The following is a 25453-nucleotide window of genomic DNA, read 5'->3' as shown; positions in this document are numbered from 1 at the left end:
AACAATCGTTCCCGCCTCCACCACTTCCTCTGGCAGTTCGTTTCGTACTACCCACTGCCCTCTCAGTGAAGAAGGTCCCCCGCCCCCTTAGATCACTTTTAAATTGTTCCCCTCTCACCTTAAATCATTTTAGACTCCCGAACCCTTGGAAAAGGCTATGGCCTATCATAATTTTATAAACCTTTATAAGATCTCCCTTTCACCTCCTTTGCTCCAGGGAGAAAAGTTCCAGCCTTTCCAACCTCGCCGTATAATTTAATTCACCCCCCCCCCCCCCACCCCTACTAATCCCAGTCCCGATCACATACTTTTCTTTTTCTGCGGTAATGATATCTTTCCGATAGCTGGGTAAACAGAACTGCACTCAATACTCCAAGTGCCCTCAAGGTCTGCTTTGCAAGTGTCGTGGGATCTCTTACACATACTCAAGCAAGCAATAAGCTTTGGTTTAACATATCTTCTGAAGGAATATGTGTGTGTGTTTGTGTGTGAGAGAGAAAGATTGTGTGGGTGTGAGAGAGAGGGAGATGGTGTGTGTGAGAGAGAGATTGTGTTAGAGGGAGATGGTGTGTGTGTGTGTGTGTGTGTGTGTGAGAGAGAGAGAGATATTGGGTTAATGAGAGAGGGAGATGGTGTGTGTGCAGAATGACAATGTGAATACATGTGAGAAACTGTGCACGTGTCAGAGAGATGGTGTATGTGAGTGTTCATGTGTACAATGTGTATGTCAGTGTGTGTTGGGTTAGTGTCTGATGAGCATATGCTCGTGTGTGTCTGTGTCTTTGGTAAGGAAAGATGAGGGGGATTGGTGGTTACTGGCCTCTATCAATTAGAAGCCATTAGGAAGAGGAGACATTAAACTTTTGTGTTAATTTAAAAGAAGATTGAGGGGGAGCAATGGCCAAAGTTCACAGCAGATCAAGCCAGCACACTCCCCTGAATGAAAGGACAGGTTAATGTTTATGTCCTTCCCTGTTTCCCAAACCTGAATCACCAGCCAGCTCTACGCTCTCTCCACCTCCTGCTGAATCTGCTGCCTGTATCGATACTTTAGTCTTTCAGTGGCATGAGCTTTTCTCTTTATTTCTGATGCATTTCAGTTTAATTTCAGACTGAGAAACAAGATGCTTGTTACCTGTTGATCTAAGAAAGAAAGGAATCTTGTTTGAAGAAGAGGTGGATAGTTGGAAACGTAAGAGAGCGACACAAGGATTTGATGGACTTTAACACAGGTTTTCAGTTTCATCTCCAGCTACAACCCAGCAATAATTGCAACCCTGCAATAGGGACTTCAAGGAAATGAGAATTAATTGAGGAACACAAGGGAGTTGGAGCTGATAATCTGGGGTGGAAAAAAGATAGCAGACTGTATTAGCAATTCCACAGAGGTCCCATTGTAAAAATCCATCCATTGAAAGCGAGGAGAGAGGGAGAGAGGCCAGCCAGACTATGGCCCCCCCCCCACCCCCGCAACAATCACTGACAGGAATGAATCAGATTGTCTCTCGGTTCACTTCACGTGTTGGCTCAGACGAGGTTGGGCTGTGGCGTGGGGGTGGGTGCAGAATTACATTGCGAGTCCATTGCTTAGCAACGCCGGGGAGAACAGGAGAGGGGAGGGGTGCAAGCGGGTGGAAAGTCCGTAGCTGCTATCAAGCCACTCCCTCAGTCTCGAGCCACAGGTGGCCGCTGCTCATCCCCTCTGCGTTTGGGTTAGTTCGCAAATTAAGACTGCGCTCGGTCCCTCGAGTGGGTAGTGTACACGGAGCCCGGTGGTGAGACCTGCGACATGTTGCTGAGCTAAATGGAAGGGATAATATTTCTGCGCTGGGCTCACTTCAGCCGCAGGAGAGAAGGACAGAGGGAAAGAGAGTGAGGGACTGCTATGAAACTGAAGCTTCTTGAATTACAAGCCTTCCTTTTATTATCAGAAAACGAGCCTCTCTCCACTTCCTCCCCTCCCTCTGCCCAAAAGAAAATCTAATGTATCAAGTTAATGAGCATTATAAACAGTTTGGAAAGAAAAGAAAGACCGTAAGCCTGCAGACACAATTCTGGCCGAGCACTTGGCTGGTATGGAGCCCCCAGGACCCAGGATCACGGAGTAAATCTGAATAGAGATGGTGGTGTTCATTCACAGAAAGTTGGAATCCTTCATTAAACTCTTCAAGAAAAAGGGTAAGTGCACCAGAACTAGGTCTCTCTGGGGCGTGCTGTGGTGATAGGGTGTGAGGCGGCTGCCTCCCGCGTTGAAGGGATTCCTGTTGTTGCTTGTGGGCAGTCGAAATACCCTTCATGAGTTATGGATTGAGAGGGCAGGGTTGGTGAGAATTTGGAAAATGGAATGGTTGGGCCAGCTCTGGAGTGGTGGTGTATGATCATGGGAGTGGATGAGAAACAAAGGGAGGTTGGTGCCCCATCTCCGAGCATTCCCGGTTGGCAGATAGGGGAGCAAAGAAGGCACGCAGGAAATGTGGAGCAAGGAACAGCTCACTGGGGGAGCTCAGCAGGTCGAGCCGGATCAGTGGGGGAATGGGGGGGGGGGAGTGGTCGATGTTCCGGGTCTGAAGCTGCAAGATAAGCGACTCCATCAGTCGGGGGGCAGGTTGGGGGGGGGGTAGTGGTTGACGTTCTGGGTCGGAAGCTGCAGGATAAGCGACTCCATCAGTCAGGGCATAAGTTGGGTGGGGTCAGGGGGTAAAGATCGGGAAGGTTACGGTACAGTTTTGTCAGGCCGCAGCGGTGGAGCCGTGTGCAGATCTGGTCAGCGCATCAGAGAGAGGATGTGATTGTATGCTAGAGGGTGCAGACAAGATTCACCTGGGATGCTGAGAAGCTGGAAGGAGTCACTGGGACAGGCAGCACCTATGGAGAGATGTGGCCAGTCTGTTTTTCAGATCAGGATCTCTTCTTTCAAGACCAGAAGGGCACACACCAGGAGAACTTGTGTGGGTAGCCCTGGTCACCCAGCTGCAGGAAGGATATCAATAAGTTGGAAAGGGTACTGGGTTTTATGGAGAGCTTGGACAGGCTGGGTCTTTATTCCCTGGAGTGTAGCAGGCCTGATGGGTGATCTTATAGTTTCCATAATGATAGGGGGTACAGATAAAGTGTGCCTATTAATCCAGGGAAGATGATTCTAGAACAGGAGGGCATGGTTTAAGGTGAGAGATTTAAGAGGGCCCCAAAGAGTAACACTTTCACCCGGAGGGCTTTAAATTTAGATTTAGACATAGAGCACCGTAACAGGCCATTTTAGCCCACGCGTCTTTGCCGCCCCATTACACCCAAATGGCCTACACTCCCGGTATGTTTTTGAACGATGGGAGGAAACCGAAGCCCCCGGGGAAAACCCACACCAACACGGGGAGAATGGACAAACTCCTTACGGACAATGCGGGATTCAAACCCTGGGTCCTGATTGCTGGCGCTGTAAGGGCGTTGCGCTAACTGCTACGCCAACCTTGCTGCCCCAAGCTACCAAAGGAAGCTGTAGGTGCAGGTATAACTGCATATTTGAACACCACTCTCACAGGAGTGTTGAGGGAAATGCTGGTGGTCGGCATGGTCTAGTCGGGCTGTAGGTGTGAAACATGAAAATCTGCAGCTGTTGTGATTGCAGTAAAAGCATTGAAATGCTGGAGGAGCTTGGCAGGTCTCACAGCATCCATAGGAGGTAAAGATATAGAACTGACATTTTCGAGCTCTTCAAAGTATATTCTTAAAGGTATATTATATGAAATATGGGTTCTGTATCTTCTCCTCCCAGTGGCCAGTCATGTTAATTCCACATCCCACACCCACACCCATATGCCTGTCCATAGCTTCATGTTCTGCCACAAATTGGAGGAGGAGCACCTAATATTCCCTCTGGTTGTGCACTCTCCAACCAGGTGGCATGGACACTGACTTCTCCCTCTGGGGGCTCTCCTTTCTCTCTCTATCCCTCTGTCTTCTTTCCTCCAGCTCCCCAACCCCACCATCCAGAGAGCTACCCCACCCCCCCATCACCTCAGCTTTGTTTTCTCATATTCACCTGTGGCCCGTTTCCTGCTGGGCTGGGCTCTTCACCCCTCCTCCCACTGCCTTTATATTCAGGTGCCTGCCTGCTTTTTGCTCACACCTTGGAGAAGGGCTCAGGCCCGAGATGTCCAGTGGTCTCACTTTCCCTCCAATGGACGCTGCACGACCTGCCGAGTTCCTCCAGCATTGCTGTGTTTGGTGACCAATTGGGTTGAAGGGCCTGTTCCCTCTGCTGTGTCACTCATTGATTCCATGACTCATTGTTTGCTCGAGATTCCAGGCTGAGTTGTGGTTGTTGTGTTTCACCAGGATGTTGCCCAGGTGGGAGGACTTTAGATACGAGACTGGACAGTCAGGGTTTGTTTTCCTTAGAGCCGTGAGAGCGAGGGGAGAACTTGATAGAGACATACAAAATGATGAGGGACGTAGACAGTGTGCCCCCATGTTGCAGAAATTGAGACAATGGAAACTTCCCCTTACGGGTTTCTCAAATCCCAACGTAAAAACTGTGACGATTAGTGTAGCGGTTAGTGCAATGCTACGATAGTCCCTTTGTAAGGAGGTTGTACCTTCTCCCAATGTCTGCGTGGGTGTCCTCTGGGTGTTCCGGTTTCCTCCCACCCTTCAGAAACGTACTAGGGTACAGGTCTCTTGGGCTGGAAGGGCCAGTTATAATGCTGTTTGTCTAAATATTTTAAAAAATTAAGAACTTGATAGGGAATAAATATGAACTCTTGCGGAATTTATGTGTAAAAAAAACTAAACGCAGGAAAATTTTGTCAGGGGTTCATATTGTAGAAAATCGGGTGACGAGTGGTCTTATAGAAGGGCTACCTCCTCCATAATGCAGGGTTGCCCTATATATGGGGCAGAGAGTAGACATGGCAGAGATTTCTGCGGCCGCAGGTTTAACATGAGAAGGAAGGTTGTTTTCACCCAGATGATGGTTGGAATATGGAACGCACTGCTCGATGGCTTGGCAGAGGCATAGACTCTGTAAAGTGGAATACTATGCTATCATCTAAAAGGGAGAATGCTGGGATATGAGGCATCATGCATTGGTACTTGAGATGGCAGGCATGGAGACTGTGGGCCGAAGGGCCTTTTTCTCTGCTGTATGAGCCCATGCCCCCTAACATAAACGACTGGAGGGCAAATGAGGAGCCCATCATGGACTTGTACAATAGAAACAGGCCCTTTGGCCCATAACCTCCATGATGCCTGCACCATATCTCATCTCACGTTATTCCATATCCCTCAATGTCAATGTGATGATGAATGAGAGGGGGCTTTGACAGTCCAAAAGCACTAAAAGCTGAGGCTTGCTCAGGTGTTGTGAGGAAGCGAATGAGGAGATTGACAGAAATTAGGACTCTGGCATAGTTAGGAGATGCCAGGAGACAGGAGAATGGGTAAGGTGTTTTATAGACCAAAGGCAGCAGAGGACAGACCAGGGTACTTCAGCCAGTGAGTCGAATATCAGTGATGAGAAGCATTCCTAGAGACAGGATTTATTTTCATTTGGAAAGGCAAAGACTGGTTAGCAATAATCAGCATGGTTTTGTGTGTGGAAAATGACATCAGCTAAAGCAGATTGAGTTTGTCGAGGCCATTGCGAAGAGGAGGGCAGGGCAGTGGACTTTAGCGAGGTCTTTAACATGCTGGTGACCAGGGTTCGAATCGGGCGCTGTCTGTAAGGAGTTTGTGTGTGGGTTTCCTCAGGATGCTCTGGTTTCCTCCACCCCTCCAATACCTATGGGGGGGTTGTAGGTTAATTGGGGTATTTTAGTGGCACGGGCTTGTGGGCCAGAAGGGCCTGAATGTCTGAATTTTGAAAAAAATAAAAAATTAGATTAACGGTAAACTGAGAGCCAGGGTGGGATAGCCAATTGGATACAAAATTGGCTTGGTGGGAGGGATGGGAGGTGAAGTGGAGGGTCACTTGTTGGATTGGAGGCTTGTGATCAGCGTTGTGCGGCAGGAGTACGTTTTACTGTTTGTCGTCCTTCACTGCTCGTCTGATACTGTTTAATTTAACCATATAACCATCTAACCATTTACGGAGCGGAAACAGGCCATGTTGGCCTTTCAAGTCCGCACCGGTTCACTTGTATATTTTCTTGCCAGTCATCCTTCTTGTCACCTCTCCTCCTCTCTTCTCCGGTCCTGCAAACGCTCAGCAAATTCTTGGGCTTTCTTTTGGTCCGAGAACAATTTGAATGGTTTTCTTTCCTGATTAATTGGCCGTTTGGATCTGGACAGACAGAATTTGCTGCTGGAACTGATGGATTGGGCAGGGAGGCAGATCATCGCAAGATAACACTTCTTTGTTCTGCTAATTGGTGTTAAGTTTAAGTTTGGAACACCACATACCCGGTACAGTGGGAAAAGTTCTGTGAGCCAACTAACAGGTCATGTCTGACATTCCTACAATCAGAATCAAAATTTACTGTCATGATCATTTGCTTTTGTTTGCGGCAGTGCAAACATTCCTGTCAATTACATTAAAAAATAAATGAATTGTGCGAGAAAATAAGAAAAAGTGAGGTTCTTTGACTGTGAAATCTGATGGCGGAGTGTCCTTGTGCCACTGGGCCCTCGTCTTCAGGCTCCTGTACCTCCTTCCTGATGGTAGCAGTGGGAAGAGGGCATGGCCTGGGTGGTTGGGCAATCCTTGATGGTGAAGGCAGTCATATAAAATTTACAGACCATGCAGTTGCAATGAAAAGGAAGATCAATTAGCGCCAAGCATTTATATAAACCACCTGAGAAAATAAATAAAAATAGTGCATGGAAATAAGGCAGTGTCTTTGATTCATTGATTGTACAGGAATCTGATGGAAGCTGTTCTTGTGTCGCTGAATGCTCGACTTCAGGCTGCTGTACCTTTTTCCCATTGGTAGCAGAGTGAAGATGGCATGGGCTGGGTGGTGGGGGTCCTTGAGGATAGAGGCTTTTTAAGACACCGCCTCATGTAGATGTCCTCGATGGAGTGAAGTCTGGTGCCTGTGATGCCACGGATCGAGTTAACAACCCTCTGGAATTTTTCCTTGTCCTGAGGGTTGGCCCCTCCATACCAAGCAGTGATGCATCCAGCCAGAATGCTCTCCGCGGTACACCTGAGGAAGTTTTCAAAAGCCTTCAGTGATGTACCGAATCTCCTCAAACACCCCACAAAGTATAGCCGCTGGCGAGCCTTCTTCCAACCTTGAGCAGAGCAGCTTCGGTCCCATGCTGGAATGCATCCAGCAAGTGTACCTGATGCATGCTGAGATAAACATCTACTGCTGCTATAAGGTCAATGACTTGCTGAAGGATGCACTTTGGTCTGCCTGTAACTTATTGACCTTCCTGTGCAAGGAGATGTCCAGAGAGACATGATGATGATCGACAGATTCTGGGCTGCAGGATTATGTGTTGAGGGACAGACTGAAGCTTTGTACAGCAGCTGTAAAGACTACAGGGAAGGACTGCATCCTGGGTTCCTATTGCCACTGGACATTGAGGGCCTGGCTCTGGGTAACAAATTGGCCTGTTGCAATGGGTGGTCAGGGACATATTGTAAGGGAATATAAAGAGAAGCTGGATGGACTTAGCAGATCAGGTTCTGCTGCAACTGTACAGGGTACTGGTGAGGCCGCACCTAGAGTGCAATTCTGGTCCCCTTACTCGAGAAAGGAGATAATGGCATTGGAGACGGTGCAAAGGAGGTTCACCAGGTTGATTAGCAGAGATGGGGCGGGGTGGGGGTCAGCTTATGAGGAGTGATTGAGTAGCCTGGGCTATACTCATAGAAGATAGAAGATAGGAGCAGGAGTAGGTCATTCGGCCCTTCGAGCCTGAGATAATGGTTGATCTTAAAGTTCAGTACCCCGTCCCCGCCTTCTCTCCATAACCTTTAAAACCCTTATACTGAAGAAATAGATCTAATTCCCTCTTAAATATATTCAATGTACCTGCCTCTACTGCCCTCTGTGGCAATGAATTCCACAGATTCACCACGGGAGATTAAAAAGGGAATCTTATGGAAATGTGTAAAATGATAGGAATAGGTAAGCCTGAAACAGGGAGGTCATTCCAACTGGCAGGTGAGACTAGAACTAGGGGTCACGGTCACACCAGAAACTCTGGCACATTTCTACAGAGGAGCGGTGGAAGCTGCAACATAGACACCATTACCCCTGAGCGTCAAGCCCTCCAAAAGGTAGTGGACACAGCTCAGGGCATCACAGGCAAAACCCTCCCCACCATTGAGAACATCTGCAGGGATCACTGCCGTCGGAGAACAGCAGCAATTATCAAGGATCCACACCACCCAGCACCTGCTCTGTTCTCGCTGCTGCCATCAGGAAAGAGGTGTTGGTGCCACAAGACTCGTCCCACCAGGTTCAGGAACAGCGGCTCCCCTCCACCATCAGACTCCTCAACGACAAACTCAATCAGGGACTCATTTAAGGATTCTTACTTGTGCACTTTATTGATTTTCTTTTTGTATTCTCTGCTTACAATTCTTTATTTGTTTACACTGTGTACAGTTTTCTTTGTACACTACCCATTAGGGGTAATTCTGACACGCCTGCAGGAAAAAGAAATCTCAGGGTTGCATGTAATGTCACGTAACCCTATCTACTCTGACAATAAAGTGAAGTCTGAAGATTCAGGGAGTAGATTTAAGACAGAGATAAGGAAGATCTGCTTTTTCCAGAGAGTAATCAATCCATGGAATAATAATGAGTTTATTGTCATACACATTGTACAATGGACATGTGCACCAAAATTCTGACTTGCTGCAGCCAAACAGGCATAACATTAAAAGTAAACAACCACAGTAACATACATTAAATTAAAAAGACATATAAATACCATAAATAGATTCCAGCATCTGCAGTTACTCGTAGTTCTTCTAAGAGAATATATTGCATTTCTGGTACACCAGATGTAGTAATGTTTCAAGAACACAAGTCAAGCATCTATGGGGGCGAGAGGAATTGTTGATGTTTTAGGTCGAGACCTTACATTAGGCCTGATATTGGACCCTAACCCTGTTAACCACCCTCTCAACAATGTTCCCACCCACAAATATCTTGCATGCCCAGCTGTTGTGATCCATTCTGGGCAACTTCTGAGCTTCAGCCTCCCCGAGCTAATCTCCCAAGGTTCAAAAGGCCTCGAAGGGTATCCTGGATATGCCCAGTTGTTTTACCCTTTTCACTTCAGGTGCTCCCCGACTTGCGACAGTCCGACTCATGATGTTTCAAAGTTTCGATGGTCCCAGTCCATACTTTCAGTTTCGAATTCCGATCCGTTCCCACACTTGCGATACGCGGTACGCTCCTCTCTCACGTCCCCACCATCCAGCAATTAATTTTAGTTTCAAAGCTTCAAACATTCTTCACACCCCGTGTGCTTTCAGTGTGAAATAAAGGTATTCAACATTTAATTATAAAAAAAGAATGGTGTTCTTTATGGTAGGTTTGCTGGAACGTAGCCCTGTCGTAAGTTGAGGAGCCCTTGGTACTTTGCACTCTTTCAACCATGGTGACGTTTTGCTGGGTTATAATAACAATTAACCCAGTGCGGTATACCAATTCCCATGTGCCCTGAATATATATAATGCTCTGCACATTCTTAGGTCACCAGGTTGCATTGGACTGTGTGACATCCCCTTCTCTGCAGAAAACATAGCTCAGAGTGTATCCTGCAGGCATTGTGTGTGAATATAGAATATAGTACAACACAGGAATAGACCCTTTAGCCAACGTCTACTGAACATCAAATCAGATGCTATTTATTGTCATATAATAGAACAGAATGTAATATTACACAAAATTGCCTTGTGTCTGCAGACAAAGATTTGCCATTATCATTACCCAGGGTCCCTTACAGTCAGAGAAAGAGAAGCAAAAGTTACTGAGTGCCCATGGATTCGATTCCAGCTCTTCTCGCGGCAGCATGGTTGCACAGAATCCTGCTCATATCATCGGCAACCCGAGCCCAGATCCAAACCTCCGACACGATGAGGAAGCCTTCAACACCCAGGGCCCTTCCCGAACCCTTCCTGCCCTCAACACCCTCTCGAATCCCGGTTCCGACACTTGGCTCTCTCGGCCAGTCCCCAGCAGCCAGCAGCATGTATGTGTCCCTCAGCCGCAGAGAGCCCCTCGCTGGTGAGAGATAAAATTGGAGCCCTTGTAGATAGTGAGGGTAGGCTGAGTGAGAAGTCTGAGGAAATGGGGGAAATTTTGAATGATTTCTTTGCCTCGATATTCACTAGGGAAAAAAATGTTGAACCAGTTGAAGTAAAGAAAAATAGTGGGGAGGTCATGAAGCATATAAGGATAACCGAGAAGGTAGTGATGGCTGTGTTAAAAAAGATAAAGGTGGATAAATCTCCCGGACCGGACAAAATATTCCCTAGGACACTCAGGGAGGCTAGTGGACAGTTAGTGGGGCCATTCACAGAGTTATTTAGGATGTCACTGGCCACGGGGGTGGTGCCAAAGGATTGGAGGGTGGCGCATGTGGTTCCTCTGTTTAAGAAAGGGTCCAAATGCAAACCTGGGAATTATAGGCCCGTGAGTCTGATGTCTGTGGTGGGCAAGTTGATGGAACGTGTTCTGAGGGATGCTATTTACAAATTTTTGGAGGTACAGGGATTGATAGGGAGTAATCAGCATGGTTTTGTCAGGGGTAGATCATGCTTGACAAACCTGTTTGAGTTCTTCGAGGGGGTTACAAAAAAGTTTGATGAAGGGAAAGCTGTGGATGTTGTCTATTTGGACTTTAGTAAAGCTTTTGACAAAGTTCCCCACAGGAGGTTAGGAAAAAAGGTGGAGGCATTAGGTATAAATAAGGAGGTAGTGAAATGGATTCAGCAGTGGTTGGATGGAAGGTGTCAGAGAGTAGTGGTAGAAAATTGTTTGTCCAATTGGAGGCTGGTGACTAGTGGAGTTCCTCAGGGTTCGGTCCTGGGTCCACTATTATTTGTTATATATATTAACGATCTGGATGTAGGGGTGGAGAATTGGATAAGCAAGTTTGCGGATGACACAAAGATTGGTGGTGTTGTGGACAGTGAGGAAGATTACCGTAGATTAAAAGGTGATTTAGGAAGGCTGGAGATGTGGGCTGAGAAATGGCTGATGGAAGTTAATACAGATAAATGTGAGCTGCTACATTTTGGAAAGGCAAATTTAAATAGGTCATATACATTGAATGGTAGACAATTGAGGAGTGCAGAGCAACAAAGCGATTTAGGAGTTGTGGTAAATAGTACCCTTAAGGCTGATACTCAGGTAGATGGTGTGGTGAAGAATGCATTTGGAATGTTGGCCTTCATAAATCGGAGTATTGAATTCAAGAGTAGGGACAAATCCCCACCCTCCTAGTCCCACTGACCAGCACCCGGCCCATACCCCTCTAGTCCCTTCCTATCCATGTAACGATCCAGTCTTTCCTTAAATGTAACCAATGATCCCACCTTGACCACGTCTGTCGGAAGCTCATTCCACATCCCCACCACCTTTTGCGTAAAGAAATTTTCCCTCATGTTCTCCTTATAATTCTCCCCCTTCAACCTTAAAAAATGCCCTCTAGTTTGAATCTCCCCCATTCTTAATTGAAAAAGCCCATCCACATTTACTCTGTCTGTCCCTTTTAAAATCTTAAACACCTCTAACAAGTCCCCTCTCAATCTTCTACACTCCAGAGAAAAAAGCCCCAGTCTGCACAACCTATCCCTGTAACTCAAACCTTGAAATCCTGTCAACATTCTCGTGAACCTTCTCTGCACTCTCTCTATTTTGTTTATATCTTTCCTATAATTTGGTGACCAAAACTGTACACAGTACTCCAAATTTGGCCTCACCAATGCCTTGTACAATTTCATCATAACCTCCCTACTCTTGAATTCAATACTCCGATTTATGAAGGCCAACATTCCAAATGCCTTCTTCACCACACCATCTACCTGAGTATCAGCCTTGAGGGTACTATTTACCACAACTCCTAAATCCCTTTGTTGCTCATCTCAATAGCCTACCATTTAATGCATATAACCTATTTAGATTTGCCTTTCCAAAATGTAACACCTCACACTTATCTGTATTAAATTCCATCAGCCAATTCTCAGCCCACATCAGCCTTCCTAAATCACCTTTTAAATCTACGGTAATCTTCCTCACTGTCCACAACACCACCAATCTTTGTATCATCCGCAAACTTGCTTATCCAATTCTCCACCCCTTCTTCCAGATCGTTAATATATATAACAAACTATAGTGGACCCAGGACCGATCCCTGAGGAACTCCACTAGTCACCGGCCTCCATTCCCACTTTTGCGTGTCCATCCAGAAATCTTTTAAACACTGCTATTGCCTCTGCTTCCACCGTTCCAGACACCCACCACTCTCTCTGCCAAACATCTCTCTTAAACTTTCTTCCCCCTCACCTTTGTGTGAGACACTTTTGCAGTGGGCCAACAATTCGGACTGTCCACCCTATCAATGTATCAAAACTTCTATCAGGTCTCCACCCCCCCACCCCCCCCACCACCGACACTGCAGCAAAAACTGTCTGGGTTTTCCCAACCTCTCCCCATAATTCATTAAATAAAGCAGTATCCTGGTAATACTGCTCTGGACTAGACGACTGGCGAAGTAAGGGAGTTGGACAGGATGGACGTGTCTGCTACCTCGGGCTGGACGGGGGGGTTCTCTGAACCACTGTTGGGAAAACAATTGGGAGCGAGGTTCTTCAGTGCTCAGAGGAACCCAGGCTTTTCAGGAATCTGCTGAACAAACCGTGTCTGCTGCGGAAGATAGGTTGGCACAGCTGGGTAAAGAATGGGAAGGCTGAGGCAGACAAGGCCACCATTCTGTCAGAAGTAAAACATGAAAACCTGCAGACACTGTGGTTGATGTAAAAACACACAGCTGGAGAAACTCAGCAGGTCAAGCAATGTCCTTTATATAGCAAAGGAAAAAAATATATAACTGACGTTTAGGGTTTGCATCAAGGTATGGAAAAATGTTGGCAGGCATCCGAACAAAAGAGTGGGGAGAAGGGTGGTCTCAAAGCAGGAGCTGATAGGTGGAGGAGGGAGAGAGGGGACAGCAGTGATCAAGAGGAGGAGAGATGGCTGGGTGAAGGGAGGGGGAAGGGGAGGAGAACTGGAATGGGGAAGGGAAGCGAGGAGAGGGAAGAAGAGAGCAGGTTAGCAGAAACCGGAAAAGTCAATGTTAAGGCCATCTGTCTGGAGAGGGCCCAGACGGAAAATCAGGTGTTCTGGGTGGGACAGTGCATAAGGCCGTGGCAGACATGTGAGTGTGGGAGTGTGACACAGAACTGAAATGGCTGGCGACCGGGAGGTCTCTGTTACTGGTGCAGATGAAGCGAAGGTGCTCAGCGAAGTGATCTCCCAATTTGTGCCCAACGTAGAGAAGGCCACAAAGGGAGCACCAGAGACAGTAATCAGTCCTATGGGTTTCTGTCAACTTTCTACAGGAGCTCTATTGAGAGTGACCGGTCCACCTGCATCACAGTGAGATTGCTGAATGACAGATGAACTGCTAAAACTCTACTATTTATTAATAATATTTATTTTTTAAAATGTACATCTATAATGAGTGTAGGTATCGTTTGCGTGTGTGTTATGTCTGTATGTGTGTTTGCACTGTTTTACACCAAGGAGCTGGCTGTTTCATCGGGTTGTACTGGTACAATCGATGACAAATAAACTTGAACTTGAGCAGAGCTTCTGTGGGAGGGAAATGTCATAGAGAGACAGCGGGAAAGGCCCTTCAGCCCATCGAGTCCTGCTGACCACTCACATCCATTTAGACTGATCCTACATCAATCTCATTTGCTTTATTCTCCCCACATCCTCGGCAAGATTCCACCTCTCACCCACACAACTGACAGTGGCCAGTTAACCTCCTGACCATCCACGTCTTCGGGATGTGGGAGGGAACAGGAGCAGCCAAGGGAAATCCGCGTGGGCACAAGGGAGCAAGTCCACATGCCTCACTGGTGTGATGGAGGTTGAGATGAGAGAGCATCCCCGGGGAAGCTCCAGTTTACCGCAGCGGTCCTGATGCAAGCCCACGATCCAGAACATCTTCCATCCCTTTCCTGCCACAGATGCTGCTCTATCTGCCGAGTTCTTCCAGCAGTTTGCCTTTTTTATTGCTCCAGATTCCAGCGTCTGCAGGGTTATGCAGCTCCAGTTATTGAACCAACCCCTCAATGGCATGAAGCCCCTTCAAAGTAGTTCACAGCTCAGGTGCAGGCCAGTCACCCAATAAATGGTCAGCAGTAAAACTGTAGAACTGCAGGTTGGGCAGCATCTGTGGAGTGAGGACCAGAGATCATTTTTAAGCTCAATGATCTTCATGTTTATTGTCACCCATACCAAAGAGGCATGAGAAAATTTGTTTAATGAGCAATCCAGAGAGGTATCCTGTACATAGTCCAGTAGGTAAAACACAGTGAAGAGGTGTGACTTGTAGAGATCAGTTAAAACATGGTAAAGCCAACATTATTTTACTGGTGCGAGGTTCATTAAGGAGCCTGATTACAGCAGGAAAAAAATCTGGTGTGCATGAACTCACACTCTTCTTCCTGATGGGAGGGGAGGGCGGTGGTGAAGAGAGTGTGGCCAGGATGGGATGAGGCTTTTACCACGTCAGCTCTTTTTCCAAGACAGCCGGAAGTGTTGAAGGGTGTGAAGGGAGGGGAGGGGGATGGGGGAGGGTGGTTTTTATGATGAACTGAGCCATGCTTGTAGATCTCTCCAAATGCCTGCAGCCATGGGTGGAGCAGTCCCCATCCCACGCAGCGATGCATCTGGACAAGGTGCTTTCAATGGTTCACCTGTAGGAATGGTCAAGAGTCTCAGGTGACATGCCAGATTTCCTCAAGTTCCCGAGGAAGTTGAGGCGTTGGTGCACTTTCTTGGCCAATGCATTGATGTGGGTGGACCAGGATGGGTCACCGGATGGGAACTTCATTCAAAGCTTCAGATTTTTAAATGCTTGGATTACTGTCCTTGTGTTTCCAGTGCCTGCTTCATGCAGAGAATGTTTCAGGTTCCCTATTAGTCATGGGAGCCTCGTGGCAAATCTCCTCTATTTGCTTGTCTAACAATCATAATGTGATCTGCAACCAGAAACAGTTTAGAATCAACTCATTCGAGGAAATTCTTAACCCAGAGATTGGTGGCAGTGCCAGCTGAATGCAGGCTCATTTTTCACATTTAAGAAGCATTTGGACAGGTACATGGATGGGAGAGGTATGGACTGGCTGCAGGTCAGTGAGACGAGGCAGAATAATAGACTAGAGGGGCCAAAGAGCCTGTTTTCTGCGCTGTAATGTTCTATGGTTCTAGATACCAGAGAGGGAAGATAGTTGGGAGGATGGAAGGTCAGAGAAGAACGGGAGGAAATGGAAACTGGATAGAATTGGGTTATAGAGGTGTACTGATCAAACTGAGGCAACCATCTACCTTTTGTTCTCAGCTGTCTCTAACCTGGACGAAGAGAGCCACTGGACAGTGCACTATAAGGCAACATGGCACCAGCAGGAGAACGTGTTCCTGCCCTCGAGTCGCTCGCCCTGTGTGGAGGACCTGCATCGGCAAGCCAAGGTCAACCTGAAGACGGTGCTGCGAGGTGAGATGTCTCTGTCTTAACCCACTACCCCCCCTACCCACCCTCATCCTACTCCACACCCTGCTTTATTGTCCCAGGCCCCTTGTCATCAAGGAGAAAATCGTGGGCACCGTGAGAGCGAGGTTTGTGATGATCACAACATAGGGAAGATGGTGCCCATGTGTGCACAGCAAGATCCCACACTGTGGTGATGAGCAGGTTTGTTTTTGTGATGCTTGTGAGGAGACAAGTCTTGACTGGGCCTCCCCTGCCTTCGTGATCATTGTTCTGGAGTAACTGTTCAGTGGCAGAGAGGGAGAAACCTCTCATTTGAATGGTGGGAGAGCCGTGGAACATCAGCCTGAAGGTTGGAAGTTCATGCTCCCCATACAGTCCTGGATAAAACATCTGATGTTTCCATAAATAAGTCAGACAGAATCACGAGAACGGCGGATCTTGAGGGAACTGAGAAGTACTCAGTGGGTCAGGCAATATCCGTGGAGAGAAATGACCTGATAGAGTGTTCTATCCCAAAACATGGACTGACTATTTCTCTCCATGGATGCCGCCTGACCCACCCGCATAGACAGAGTAGATGTAGAAAGGTTGTTTCCCATGGTAGGGGAGTCAAGGACAAGAGGGCACAACTTCAGGATTGAAGGGCGTCCACTTAGAACAGAGCTATGGAGGAATTTCAATAGCCAGAGGGTGATGAATCCTTGGAATTTGTTGCCATAGGCAGTTGTAGAGGCCAAGTCATTGGGTGTATGTTTGACCATGGCCTATTTTAAAAGGACCAGAATGGGAGTCCAGTTGTCACCTGACTTGAACCAGAATGGCAATTTTAATAGCCTGTTTTGAGCTGATGAAAGAGTTTGATTGGGTAGATTTAGAGAAGGTGTTTTAGCTTGCAGGGAATCTATAACTTGGGAATGTTGACTTTATTAGGCACTGGTGAGACCTCACGTGGAGCATTGTGAGCAGTTTGGGGCCCCTCAATTAAGAAAGGATGTGCTGACATTGGAGAAAGTTCAGAGGAGGTTCAGAAGGATGATTCCAGGAACGAAAAAGTTATCATGTGAAGAGCGTTTGATAGTTCATTGGAATTTAGAACGAGGGAGGGTATCTCATTGAAATATTTTGAATGTTGAAAGGCGCAGACAGAGTGGATGTAGAAAGGTTGTTTCCCACTGTGGGAGAGTCTAGGACAAGAGGGCACAACTTCAGGATTGAAGAGCGTCCGCTTAGAACAGAGCTATGGAGATATTTCTATAGCCAGAGGGTGGTGAATCCATGGAATTTGTTGACACAGGCGGTTGAGGAGGCCAAGTCGTTGGGTGTATAAAGGCAAAGATTGATAGGTTCTTGATTAGCCAGGGCATCAAAGGTTATGGGGAGAAGGCCGGGCAGTTGGGCTGAGTGGTAAAATGGATCAGCTCTTGATTAAATGGTGGGGGCAGAATAACCTCTTTCTGCTTTTATGTCCTATGGTCTTGTAGGCAATATATATTGTCTCCCTTTGGCACCTGTCAATCAACTACCTGACCTCCCCATCTATCCATCATCCTGCACCCCTCCGTGGTTCGCCAATCCCCTGCTTGTTCCTGTCCAGCTCTTTCTCATTACACTGGCTCACTCCCCTCTGCACTCTCATCTAGACGAAGGGTTCCAACGCACAGATGGCCTTCACAGATGCGGCTCGATCAGTTGAGCTCCCCCATCAGGTTTTTTTTTCAACTGGATTCCAACATCTGCAGACTCTTTATGTGGCTATTACATATTTGCTTTGAATGTAGTTCAACATTCAAAATGTTTCAATGAGATTCCCCTCTCATTCTCCTAAATTCCAACGAGTACAGGCCAGGAGCTGCCATGTTCCTCATACGATCACCCGTTCATTCCTGGAATCATCCTTGTGAACGTCTCCAGCATCAGCGCATCCTTTCTCCCTGTACAAAGTGAAGGGAGAGAAATTTAGGGGAGACATCAGGAGTATGTTTTTTTTGACACAGAGAGCTGTGGGTGCCTGGAATGCCTTGCCAGGGATGGTGGTGGAGGCTGGAACAATAGGGGCATTTAAGAGACTCTTAGACAGGCACATGGATGAGAGGAAAATAGAGGGTTACGGGGTAGGGAGGATTTATTTTTGTTTTGGTAAGTATGTATGGTTGGTCACAACTTCATGGGCTGAAGGGCCTGTGCTGTTTTGCTATGTTCTATGTTCGACTCAAAATCTAGGAGTAGCGTCACTTCCCAGAAGAGTAAATTGAGTGACAAGGGGTACTCAGGTCCTGTGGGGTAGATTACGCCAACTCAGGGGCACGAGGGACAGAGAAAGCCAGACATGAAATGCAACAGAAGGAGACTTGTAAGTCACAGAGACGCTGTCAGAGGCAAGTAGATCTGAATGACTGGTTCCTCCACCGAGAGCGCACTGCAACATGATAGTCCAATTTGCGGCCCAATCAATTTGAAAGACACTTTGAATCCAACAACAAAGCCGTCATTCAGTGACGCCATGAGCTATCCCATTAAAGGACAGTGCAATGTTACTGCGCGTGTCTGTAAGACATTGTATTCCCATCAGAGCTTAGATGGATATCTCAAGCTGGGAGAGGGCCAAGTGGAAATTGGCCTGAAAATGACAATTACCTCGAGGCTGATGTTACTGTTACATGGTGTGAGTAACCCTATCCTGGAACAGCTGGGGAGCATGGGGTGTCTGCATCTCCTCTGTTACCTGTGAGCCCAGGAGGCACTGTACCCGGGGGGGGGGGGGGGCAGGGAGGGAGGATTCCTGGGGGCAGGCTGAGCACCTTGGATGGGGCAGGGGCACGGAACCTGATCCAGCGGCAGGGGCGGGGATTGGAGGGATGGGGGCAGGGCCAAGGGTTTCGGCATCCCTTGTCATGTACCTCCTCTGCATTCAGGCCTTTTCACGAGAGAAGGGGCGAAACCCAGCCAGCCCCAGGATCCAGAGGGAGGAGGGCAAGCTGAGGGCTTCTGACTAGATGGGAATAGGGAGCAGGAATGGCTCCTTACCATCTCTGGGAGGTTCAAATTGAATTGAGCTGATTATTGTTAACTCATATAACAGGTAATGCATAATGACAAGTAAACAAATAGATAAATACATGGCATCTGGGTTGTATTGAAGAAGTGCGGGGTCTATAGAAAAGTAGAGCAGGTCCTCACTTATCGATGTTGATGCATTCTTGGAAAATGCTAAGTGAAGCAATGTTAGCGCCAACTCTTTTACACCGCCAGCAATCAGGGCTGGGGTTTGAATCCTGCGCTGTCTGTAAGGAGTTTGTACGTTCTCCCTGCGTCTGCATGGGTTTTCCCCAGGGCCTCCAGTTTCCTTCCACCGTTCGAAACGTATCGGAGTTATAGGTTAATTGAGCGGCTCGGGCTCGTGGGCCCAAATTTAAATTTTATGTTGTGGTAAAATTAAATTGTTTAAATTAAAATATTTATAATTTAAATTTACCGCACTATTTAAAAAGATCTCATCAATGTTCTAACGATACGACGTTGAATGAAACGACATTATTCAAGGACTTACTGTACAGTTAAAAGTACAGTTTAGCAGTGTGAGAACCATGGAAGAGCCTGATAACAGTAGTGTTGGAACAGGTCCTTTAATGTGTTGGCAGCTTTTCCAGGCAGTGGGAGGGCGGACAGAGTGGTGGAGGGGATGGGGGAAGGGGTGCGGTGTGTGTGTGTGTGTGTGTGTGTGTGTGTGTGTGTGTGTGTGTGTGTGTGTGTGTGTGTGTGTGTGTGTGTGTGTGTGTGTGTGTGTGACAGTCTTAGCTGTGTTCACAACTCTCTGCAGTTTTTGGGTGAGGCAGTTCCCATCCCACACTCTTGATGCATAAGGACAGGACAGTTTCTTTGGGTAGGGTTGGGCAGGCAGAGAAGGTGTACCTGTATTCAACTTAAAGAAACAAGATACCTGCATGAAAGATTAGTGTACATTGTGGGGATAGAGCAGAGGGATCTGGGAATACAAATACATAATTCCCTGAAACTAGATCTCAGGTCGATAGGGTCACAAAGAGAGCTTTTGGTATGTTGGATTTCATAAATCAAAGTATTGAGTACAGGAGTTGGGATGTTATGTTAAAGTTATATAAGGCATTGGTGAGGCCAAATTTGGAGCATTGTGTGCAGTTTTGGTCACCTAGAGAAAAGAAAGATATCAATAAGATTGAAAGAGTGCAGAGAATTACAAAGATGTTACCGGGTCTTGAGGAACTGAGTTACAGGGAAAAGTTAAACAGATTGGGACTTTATTGAGAGGAGGCAGGCTTTTTTCCACAGAGGAAACGAGCTAGAGGACATGGGTTAAGGGTGAAAGGTGAAATGTTTAAGGTGAACGTTAGGAAACTTCTTCACCTGGAAAGTGGTGGGAGTCCTAACGCCAATAGTTCAAACTCCTTACAGACATCGCGGGACTCGAACCCTGGTCTCCATCGCAGCAGATTCAACCTTTACAGCACCCGCACTGTCTGCAAGGTCTGTACATGCCGGACCATGGGAGTTGCCGGACCACAGAGCACCAGTTAAGAGAGGTACAACCTGTACTTAGTGAACAACAATAAAATGCCACATGCAGCCGCCAAGGCTGCACTTGGGAGTATTTTACACAGTTCTGGTCACACAGCTCGAGGAAATGTATCGCTAAACTGCAAGGGGTGCAGGATGTGACTAGGACTGGCTTGGATTAGACGGAACTAATGAACAGGCTGGGACATTTCTCCCTGAAGTAGTGCAGGATGCTGAGGGGGGGTGGGGAGGGGGCACTTATGGAGGTTTATGAGGGGCATCGATGAGGCACATAATCAGTCCTATTCCCGGGACAGGGGTATCTAAACCATAAGGAGCGAGGGGAAAGATTTAAGACAGACCTGCAGGATACCTTCCTCATGCAGAGGAGGTGGGAGAAGTGGGGATGATTGCAACATTTAAAAGACACTTACAGGTGCACGGATAGGAAAGCTCAAGGAGGATTATGGACGCATTGCAAGCAAACGGGACCAGTTTGGTCGGCATGGGCACGATGGGCCGAATGGCCTCTTTCTGTGCTGTCAAATTCGACAGAAATGCTGGAGGAATTCAGCAGGTCTCGCAGTGTCCGTAGGAGTTAAGGATAAGTAATGGACGTTATGGGCCTGGACCTTTGGTCAGGGTGTGAGCGAAAAGCAGGCAGGTGCCTGAATTAAAAGGCTGCGAGGATAAGGAGGGAAGAAAGGAGAGGGGAGGAGGAGCCCAGGGCCAACGGGCAAAAAGGCCATAATTGGGCACTGAGAGGGGGACAGGAGGGAAAGAGGAGAATTAATCGGGCGGGCAGGGGGGGGGAGGTAGAATGAGGGAATCCAGAACTGGAGAAAACGAGACAGAAGGAAAGAGAGAGAACCAGAGGAAATAAGGACAGCAAAAGGTTTGGGGGGTGAGGATTGATGGAAACCGGAGTCGTTAATGAATGCCCTCCGGTTGGAGGGTGCCCAGTCAGAAGATGAGGTGTTGGTCCCCCAATTTGCGGCAGTGCATGAGACCATGGGCAGACAGGTTGGCAAGGGAATAGAATCTTGATGGGAAGTGCTGAAGGCACTCAGCAAGAGAGGCTGCATCAGGCTGAAGGTCAACGGCCTTCTTATCAAATCGGTTGAGACTCTGCTTGCCAAAGAGTTATATTTCAGATTTCAGAGGATATCATGTACAACCCTGAGATTCCTTTTCCTGCGGGCGAGGCAGAATTACCACTTATTGGAAGTGCAAAAAAAATGTACACAGTGTAAACATGTAAACAAATGAAGAACTGTGAACAGATAACGATTGTAAATGATCTGCAATGCGGAGAGATCAAAAAAGAAAATTAATAAAGTGCACAAGCAAGAGTTCGTAAATGAGTGCCTAGGGCCGTTTCATGCCAGGCCTCCACCTGGAGGCCCGGCTACAAGCACGGAGGGAAAATATAAAAGGCTGAACCTGCGCCACATTCATGTCGAGCGGTGCCTTGTAGCGGCCTCCGGAGCTGATGGAGACGGGGCCACTAGTGCCGCAGCACCACCCGTCATCGATACGCAGCAGAACAGTGGCCGTCTTCCCTACCCACAATCCCCTGCGCCGCTGGAACCGCTCTGAGTTTTCCAGAATGGTTCCAGCGGCGTGGGGGATCAAGGGTAGGGAAGACGGCCAATGCTTTGCCGCGTTTTTTTTTTTTTTTTTTTTTTTTTTTTTTTTTTTTTTTTCACACCATAAATCACATTAGCCATGATATACACTATTTCTTTTCACACATATACAGTGACTTTTTCTCCCCCCCCCCCTTTCCTCCCAAACCACCCCCCCACCCCCCCCTCTCATCCATTTTAGGTATACAATCTAGGTTGCATTAATCCAGTCAGACAATGTTGTCATTCAACAAAATTACACCAGAAATTCTACTGAGTCCATTCTTTTCTTTCCTTCTCCTTCTATCAACTTAGGTAATGTTTGTCCCCGGTAGGTTTTCGCTATTGTATTTAATGTAAGGCTCCTATACTTGTTCGAATATTTCAATATTATTTCTTAACCAATATGTTATTTTTTTTTCTAATGGAATACATTTATTCATTTAAATTTGGTAGTTTCTTCCTTTTAATTTGGTTATGTATTCCATTAATATTTAAAGACATATAGTTCAGCGTAGCCCTTTTATATTTTGTTTATCTTCTCTTTCCGTTTTTCCATCATTACCTTTCCTCCTTTTCCATTTCTGTTTTCTTATTTTCAACTCTTCATAAGACAACATTCCTACAACATCTAACATTTTCCTTATTCTCCTATTTCTATCTTATTTATCCCCAATCTCCCCTTCACCTCCTGAGTTGTCCTTTATCCCCTGTCGGACAACCACATCTCCCCTCTCCATTTGGATTTGCGAATCCACTCGCAAGCGTCAACTGATTGTGCAGTGACCGCTATTTCCCCCCACCCCGCCTCCCCCAGAAAAGATTTCACTTTTCATATGTCACAAAGGTCCCTCTTTTAATTCCCTCCTTATCTCTCTATTCCATTACCTTCCCTTATTAATTCTTGTCTATACTATCTATATTTTCCTCTAAGTACAGATACATTCATGTATGCTCATTGTCTCTATTCACTCTTATACCTCTTTACCCACATACATATCAGTCGTGATCATTTTAACTCTCATTACCCGTCTTCCTCCCTCAGTCTATTTTTGTAATTGTTCTGCAAATTTTCGTGCTTCTTCTGGATCCGAGAATAGTCTGTTTTGCTGTCCTGGAATAAATATTTTCAATACCGCTGGATGCTTTAGTATAAATTTATACCCTTTCTTCCATAAAATCGCCTTTGCTGTATTGAACTCTTTTCTCTTCTTTAGGAGTTCAAAACTTATATCTGGATAAATGAAGATTTTTTGCCCTTTATACTCCAGTGGTTTGTTGCCCTCTCTTACTTTTTCCATTGTCTTCTCCAGTACCTTTTCTCTTGTAGTATATCTTAGGAATTTTACTACAATAGATCTTGGTTTTTGTTGTGGTTGTGGTTTAGAGGCCAATACTCTATGTGCCCTTTCTATTTCCATTTCATGCTGTAGTTCTGGACATCCTAGGGTCTTAGGGATCCACTCTTTTATAAACTCCCTCATATTCTTGCCTTCTTCATCTTCCTTAAGGCCCACTATCTTTATGTTATTTCTTCTGTTATGGTTTTCCATTGTATCTATTTTTTGAGCTAGTAGTTCTTGTGTCTCTTTAGTTTTTTTATTAGATTTCTCCAATTTCTTTTTTAAGTCTTCTACCTCCATTTCTGCTGCTACTGCCCGCTCTTCCATCTTGTCCATTTTTTTTCCCATTTCTGTTAAGGTCATCTCCATTTTAATTATTTTCTCCTCTGTGTTGTTTATTCTTTTTCTTAAATCCTTAAATTCCTGTGTTTGCCATTCTTTAAATGATTCCATGTATCCTCTAATAAGAGCAAGTATATCCTTTACCTTGCCTCTCTTTTCTTCTTCTATTTCACCATACTCTTCCTCTTCTTCTTCCTCTGAGTTGACCATCTGTTGTTTCTTTGTTGCCCTTTCCTCCTCTTCTATCTTGTTTCTATTGTCTTCTGTGGTCTCTTCTTGCTGCAGGTGTTCTGCAGCTGTCGTTGCCGGCTGTGGAGATCGACTCCCCAGCTGGTCCCCCCTCCCGTCGGTGTGTTTTTTTTCATTCGCATCGCGCATGCGCGAAACTTCGCGCATGCGCGTTTGCGCACTTTTGTTCGGCTCTGCGAGCCATTTTTGTAGTCCATTATTTACCGACCTGAGGGAGCGGGTTTCTCTCTCCGCAGCGGGCCTCTTCGGACAGGTAAGGCCTTCACCTTTTTCCTCCTTTGTCTTCTCTTCCTCTCTTCTTACCGTTGCTTTCGACTTTTCTTTTTTTGTCGCCATCTTCTTTCCACCTTTATACTCACTTTTCTGTAACTTTTATTTCTGTGCCTTTGTGTTTTCTCTTGTTTTTCCCGACTTTTCTGGAGAGGGCTGGAGTTCACCGTCCGGCCACTACTCCATCGCGTGACTCCTCCTCTTTGCCGCGTTTTGAGCCGCAGAGAGCGGCCCCAAACGCCGAAGTGGCCCGGTGAGCTGCCAGAGGGTGGGGCTTTCACAGCTCGCAATGGTCGACCCCCCCCCGACGGCACCTGCCCTGATGGCTCCCGTTGGCCGCCCCTGCCTTGAGGGGGTAATGGAGGGAGAGGGGCGAGTGGGGAGATGGCAGCACCACCAGCCCGCCCCTAACCAGCCGGTTGCAGCGGCTGCACATTCATGTGAGGCAGTGGAGCGCTGCACTCCACTGGTTATCCTTCCCCGAGAGGGATTGCAGCCAGCCACAGCGCATTCAAGAAGCGAAGTCTCCCGATGTAAAGGCGGGGAACCTCCACCTTAACACTCGGGCTTTTTCTTTTCATGAAAGGGGCATGATTGAGTTTGTCGTTGAGGAGTCTGCTGGTGGTGGGAGGGTGGGGTGGGGTTTAGTAACTGATTGTGACCAGTGGCTAGAGAGGCTTCAGCAAAGTGGGCTCTGGTCTTTGGGAAACAGTCAGGCTACTTACACCTGGCTCAGGGAGGGAAAGTGCCTCAGTAAGTGGAAGAGCTCAGCAGGCTTTTGCAGCCTCTTTTTTGCTCCGGCTTCCAGCGACCTGCAATTCTTTGGTGCTTCTTAAAGAAAAATGATTTGCTTTGTGATTTGCGTTTTCCCTCCTTTTTTGTTATCTGAGCAAATTCACTTGTGAAAAGGTTCCAGTGAATCACATGTTCCCTCCCCTCTGCCCCTCCCCCACTTCCAACTCATTGGCTGACAATGTTTAACAATAAATGCTTGAACAATAGTTTGGCAGAATTGAATGCTCTGCCTTGGAATGTGCTCCTCATAAGGATATTTAGATTGGTCACTCATTGTGGAGTGAATGAGTGACGAAGGCGCTTTTGGATTCCAGGGATAATGGGGGACCCCAGTGCCTTTCGTTTCGAGTGCGATTGTAAGTACAATCCTCAACTCACCATGGCGGCCGGGTTTCGTGGATTTTACTGGGGGAGGAATGTCGTAGCTGTGAGCAAGAAAAGGTCCTCAAGCCGTCGCTGTGGCCTTGCTGCAGGGCACCTGTGGGTAGCGTCATTCACGGTGATGGTGGGTGCAGGCACACCTGGTGTGGATCCTCCCGAGTTCGACGCGGTGCACAGACGTGCTGGAGCAACTCAGCAGGCCATGCGGCATCCACAGGAAGTGCA

The 25453-nt window shown here is 47.0% G+C and overlaps 1 protein-coding gene across 2 annotated transcripts in view; it reads left to right on the top strand.

Moving 5' to 3' along the window:
* The window catches only part of LOC138760312 (NHS-like protein 1), a 251143-nt gene that overhangs the window by 194603 nt on the left and 31087 nt on the right, over positions 1-25453 (top strand). For both annotated transcript variants that reach the window (XM_069930718.1, XM_069930719.1), the window contains exon 2: positions 15541-15693. In XM_069930718.1, the coding sequence (XP_069786819.1) occupies positions 15541-15693 (153 nt within the window). The remainder of the gene's footprint in view (positions 1-15540; positions 15694-25453) is intronic.

The sequence above is a fragment of the Narcine bancroftii genome, chromosome 4, assembly GCF_036971445.1.
Source record: "Narcine bancroftii isolate sNarBan1 chromosome 4, sNarBan1.hap1, whole genome shotgun sequence".
NCBI classification, from domain to species: domain Eukaryota; kingdom Metazoa; phylum Chordata; class Chondrichthyes; order Torpediniformes; family Narcinidae; genus Narcine; species Narcine bancroftii.
This window is presented reverse-complemented; position numbering and strand designations above follow the sequence as displayed.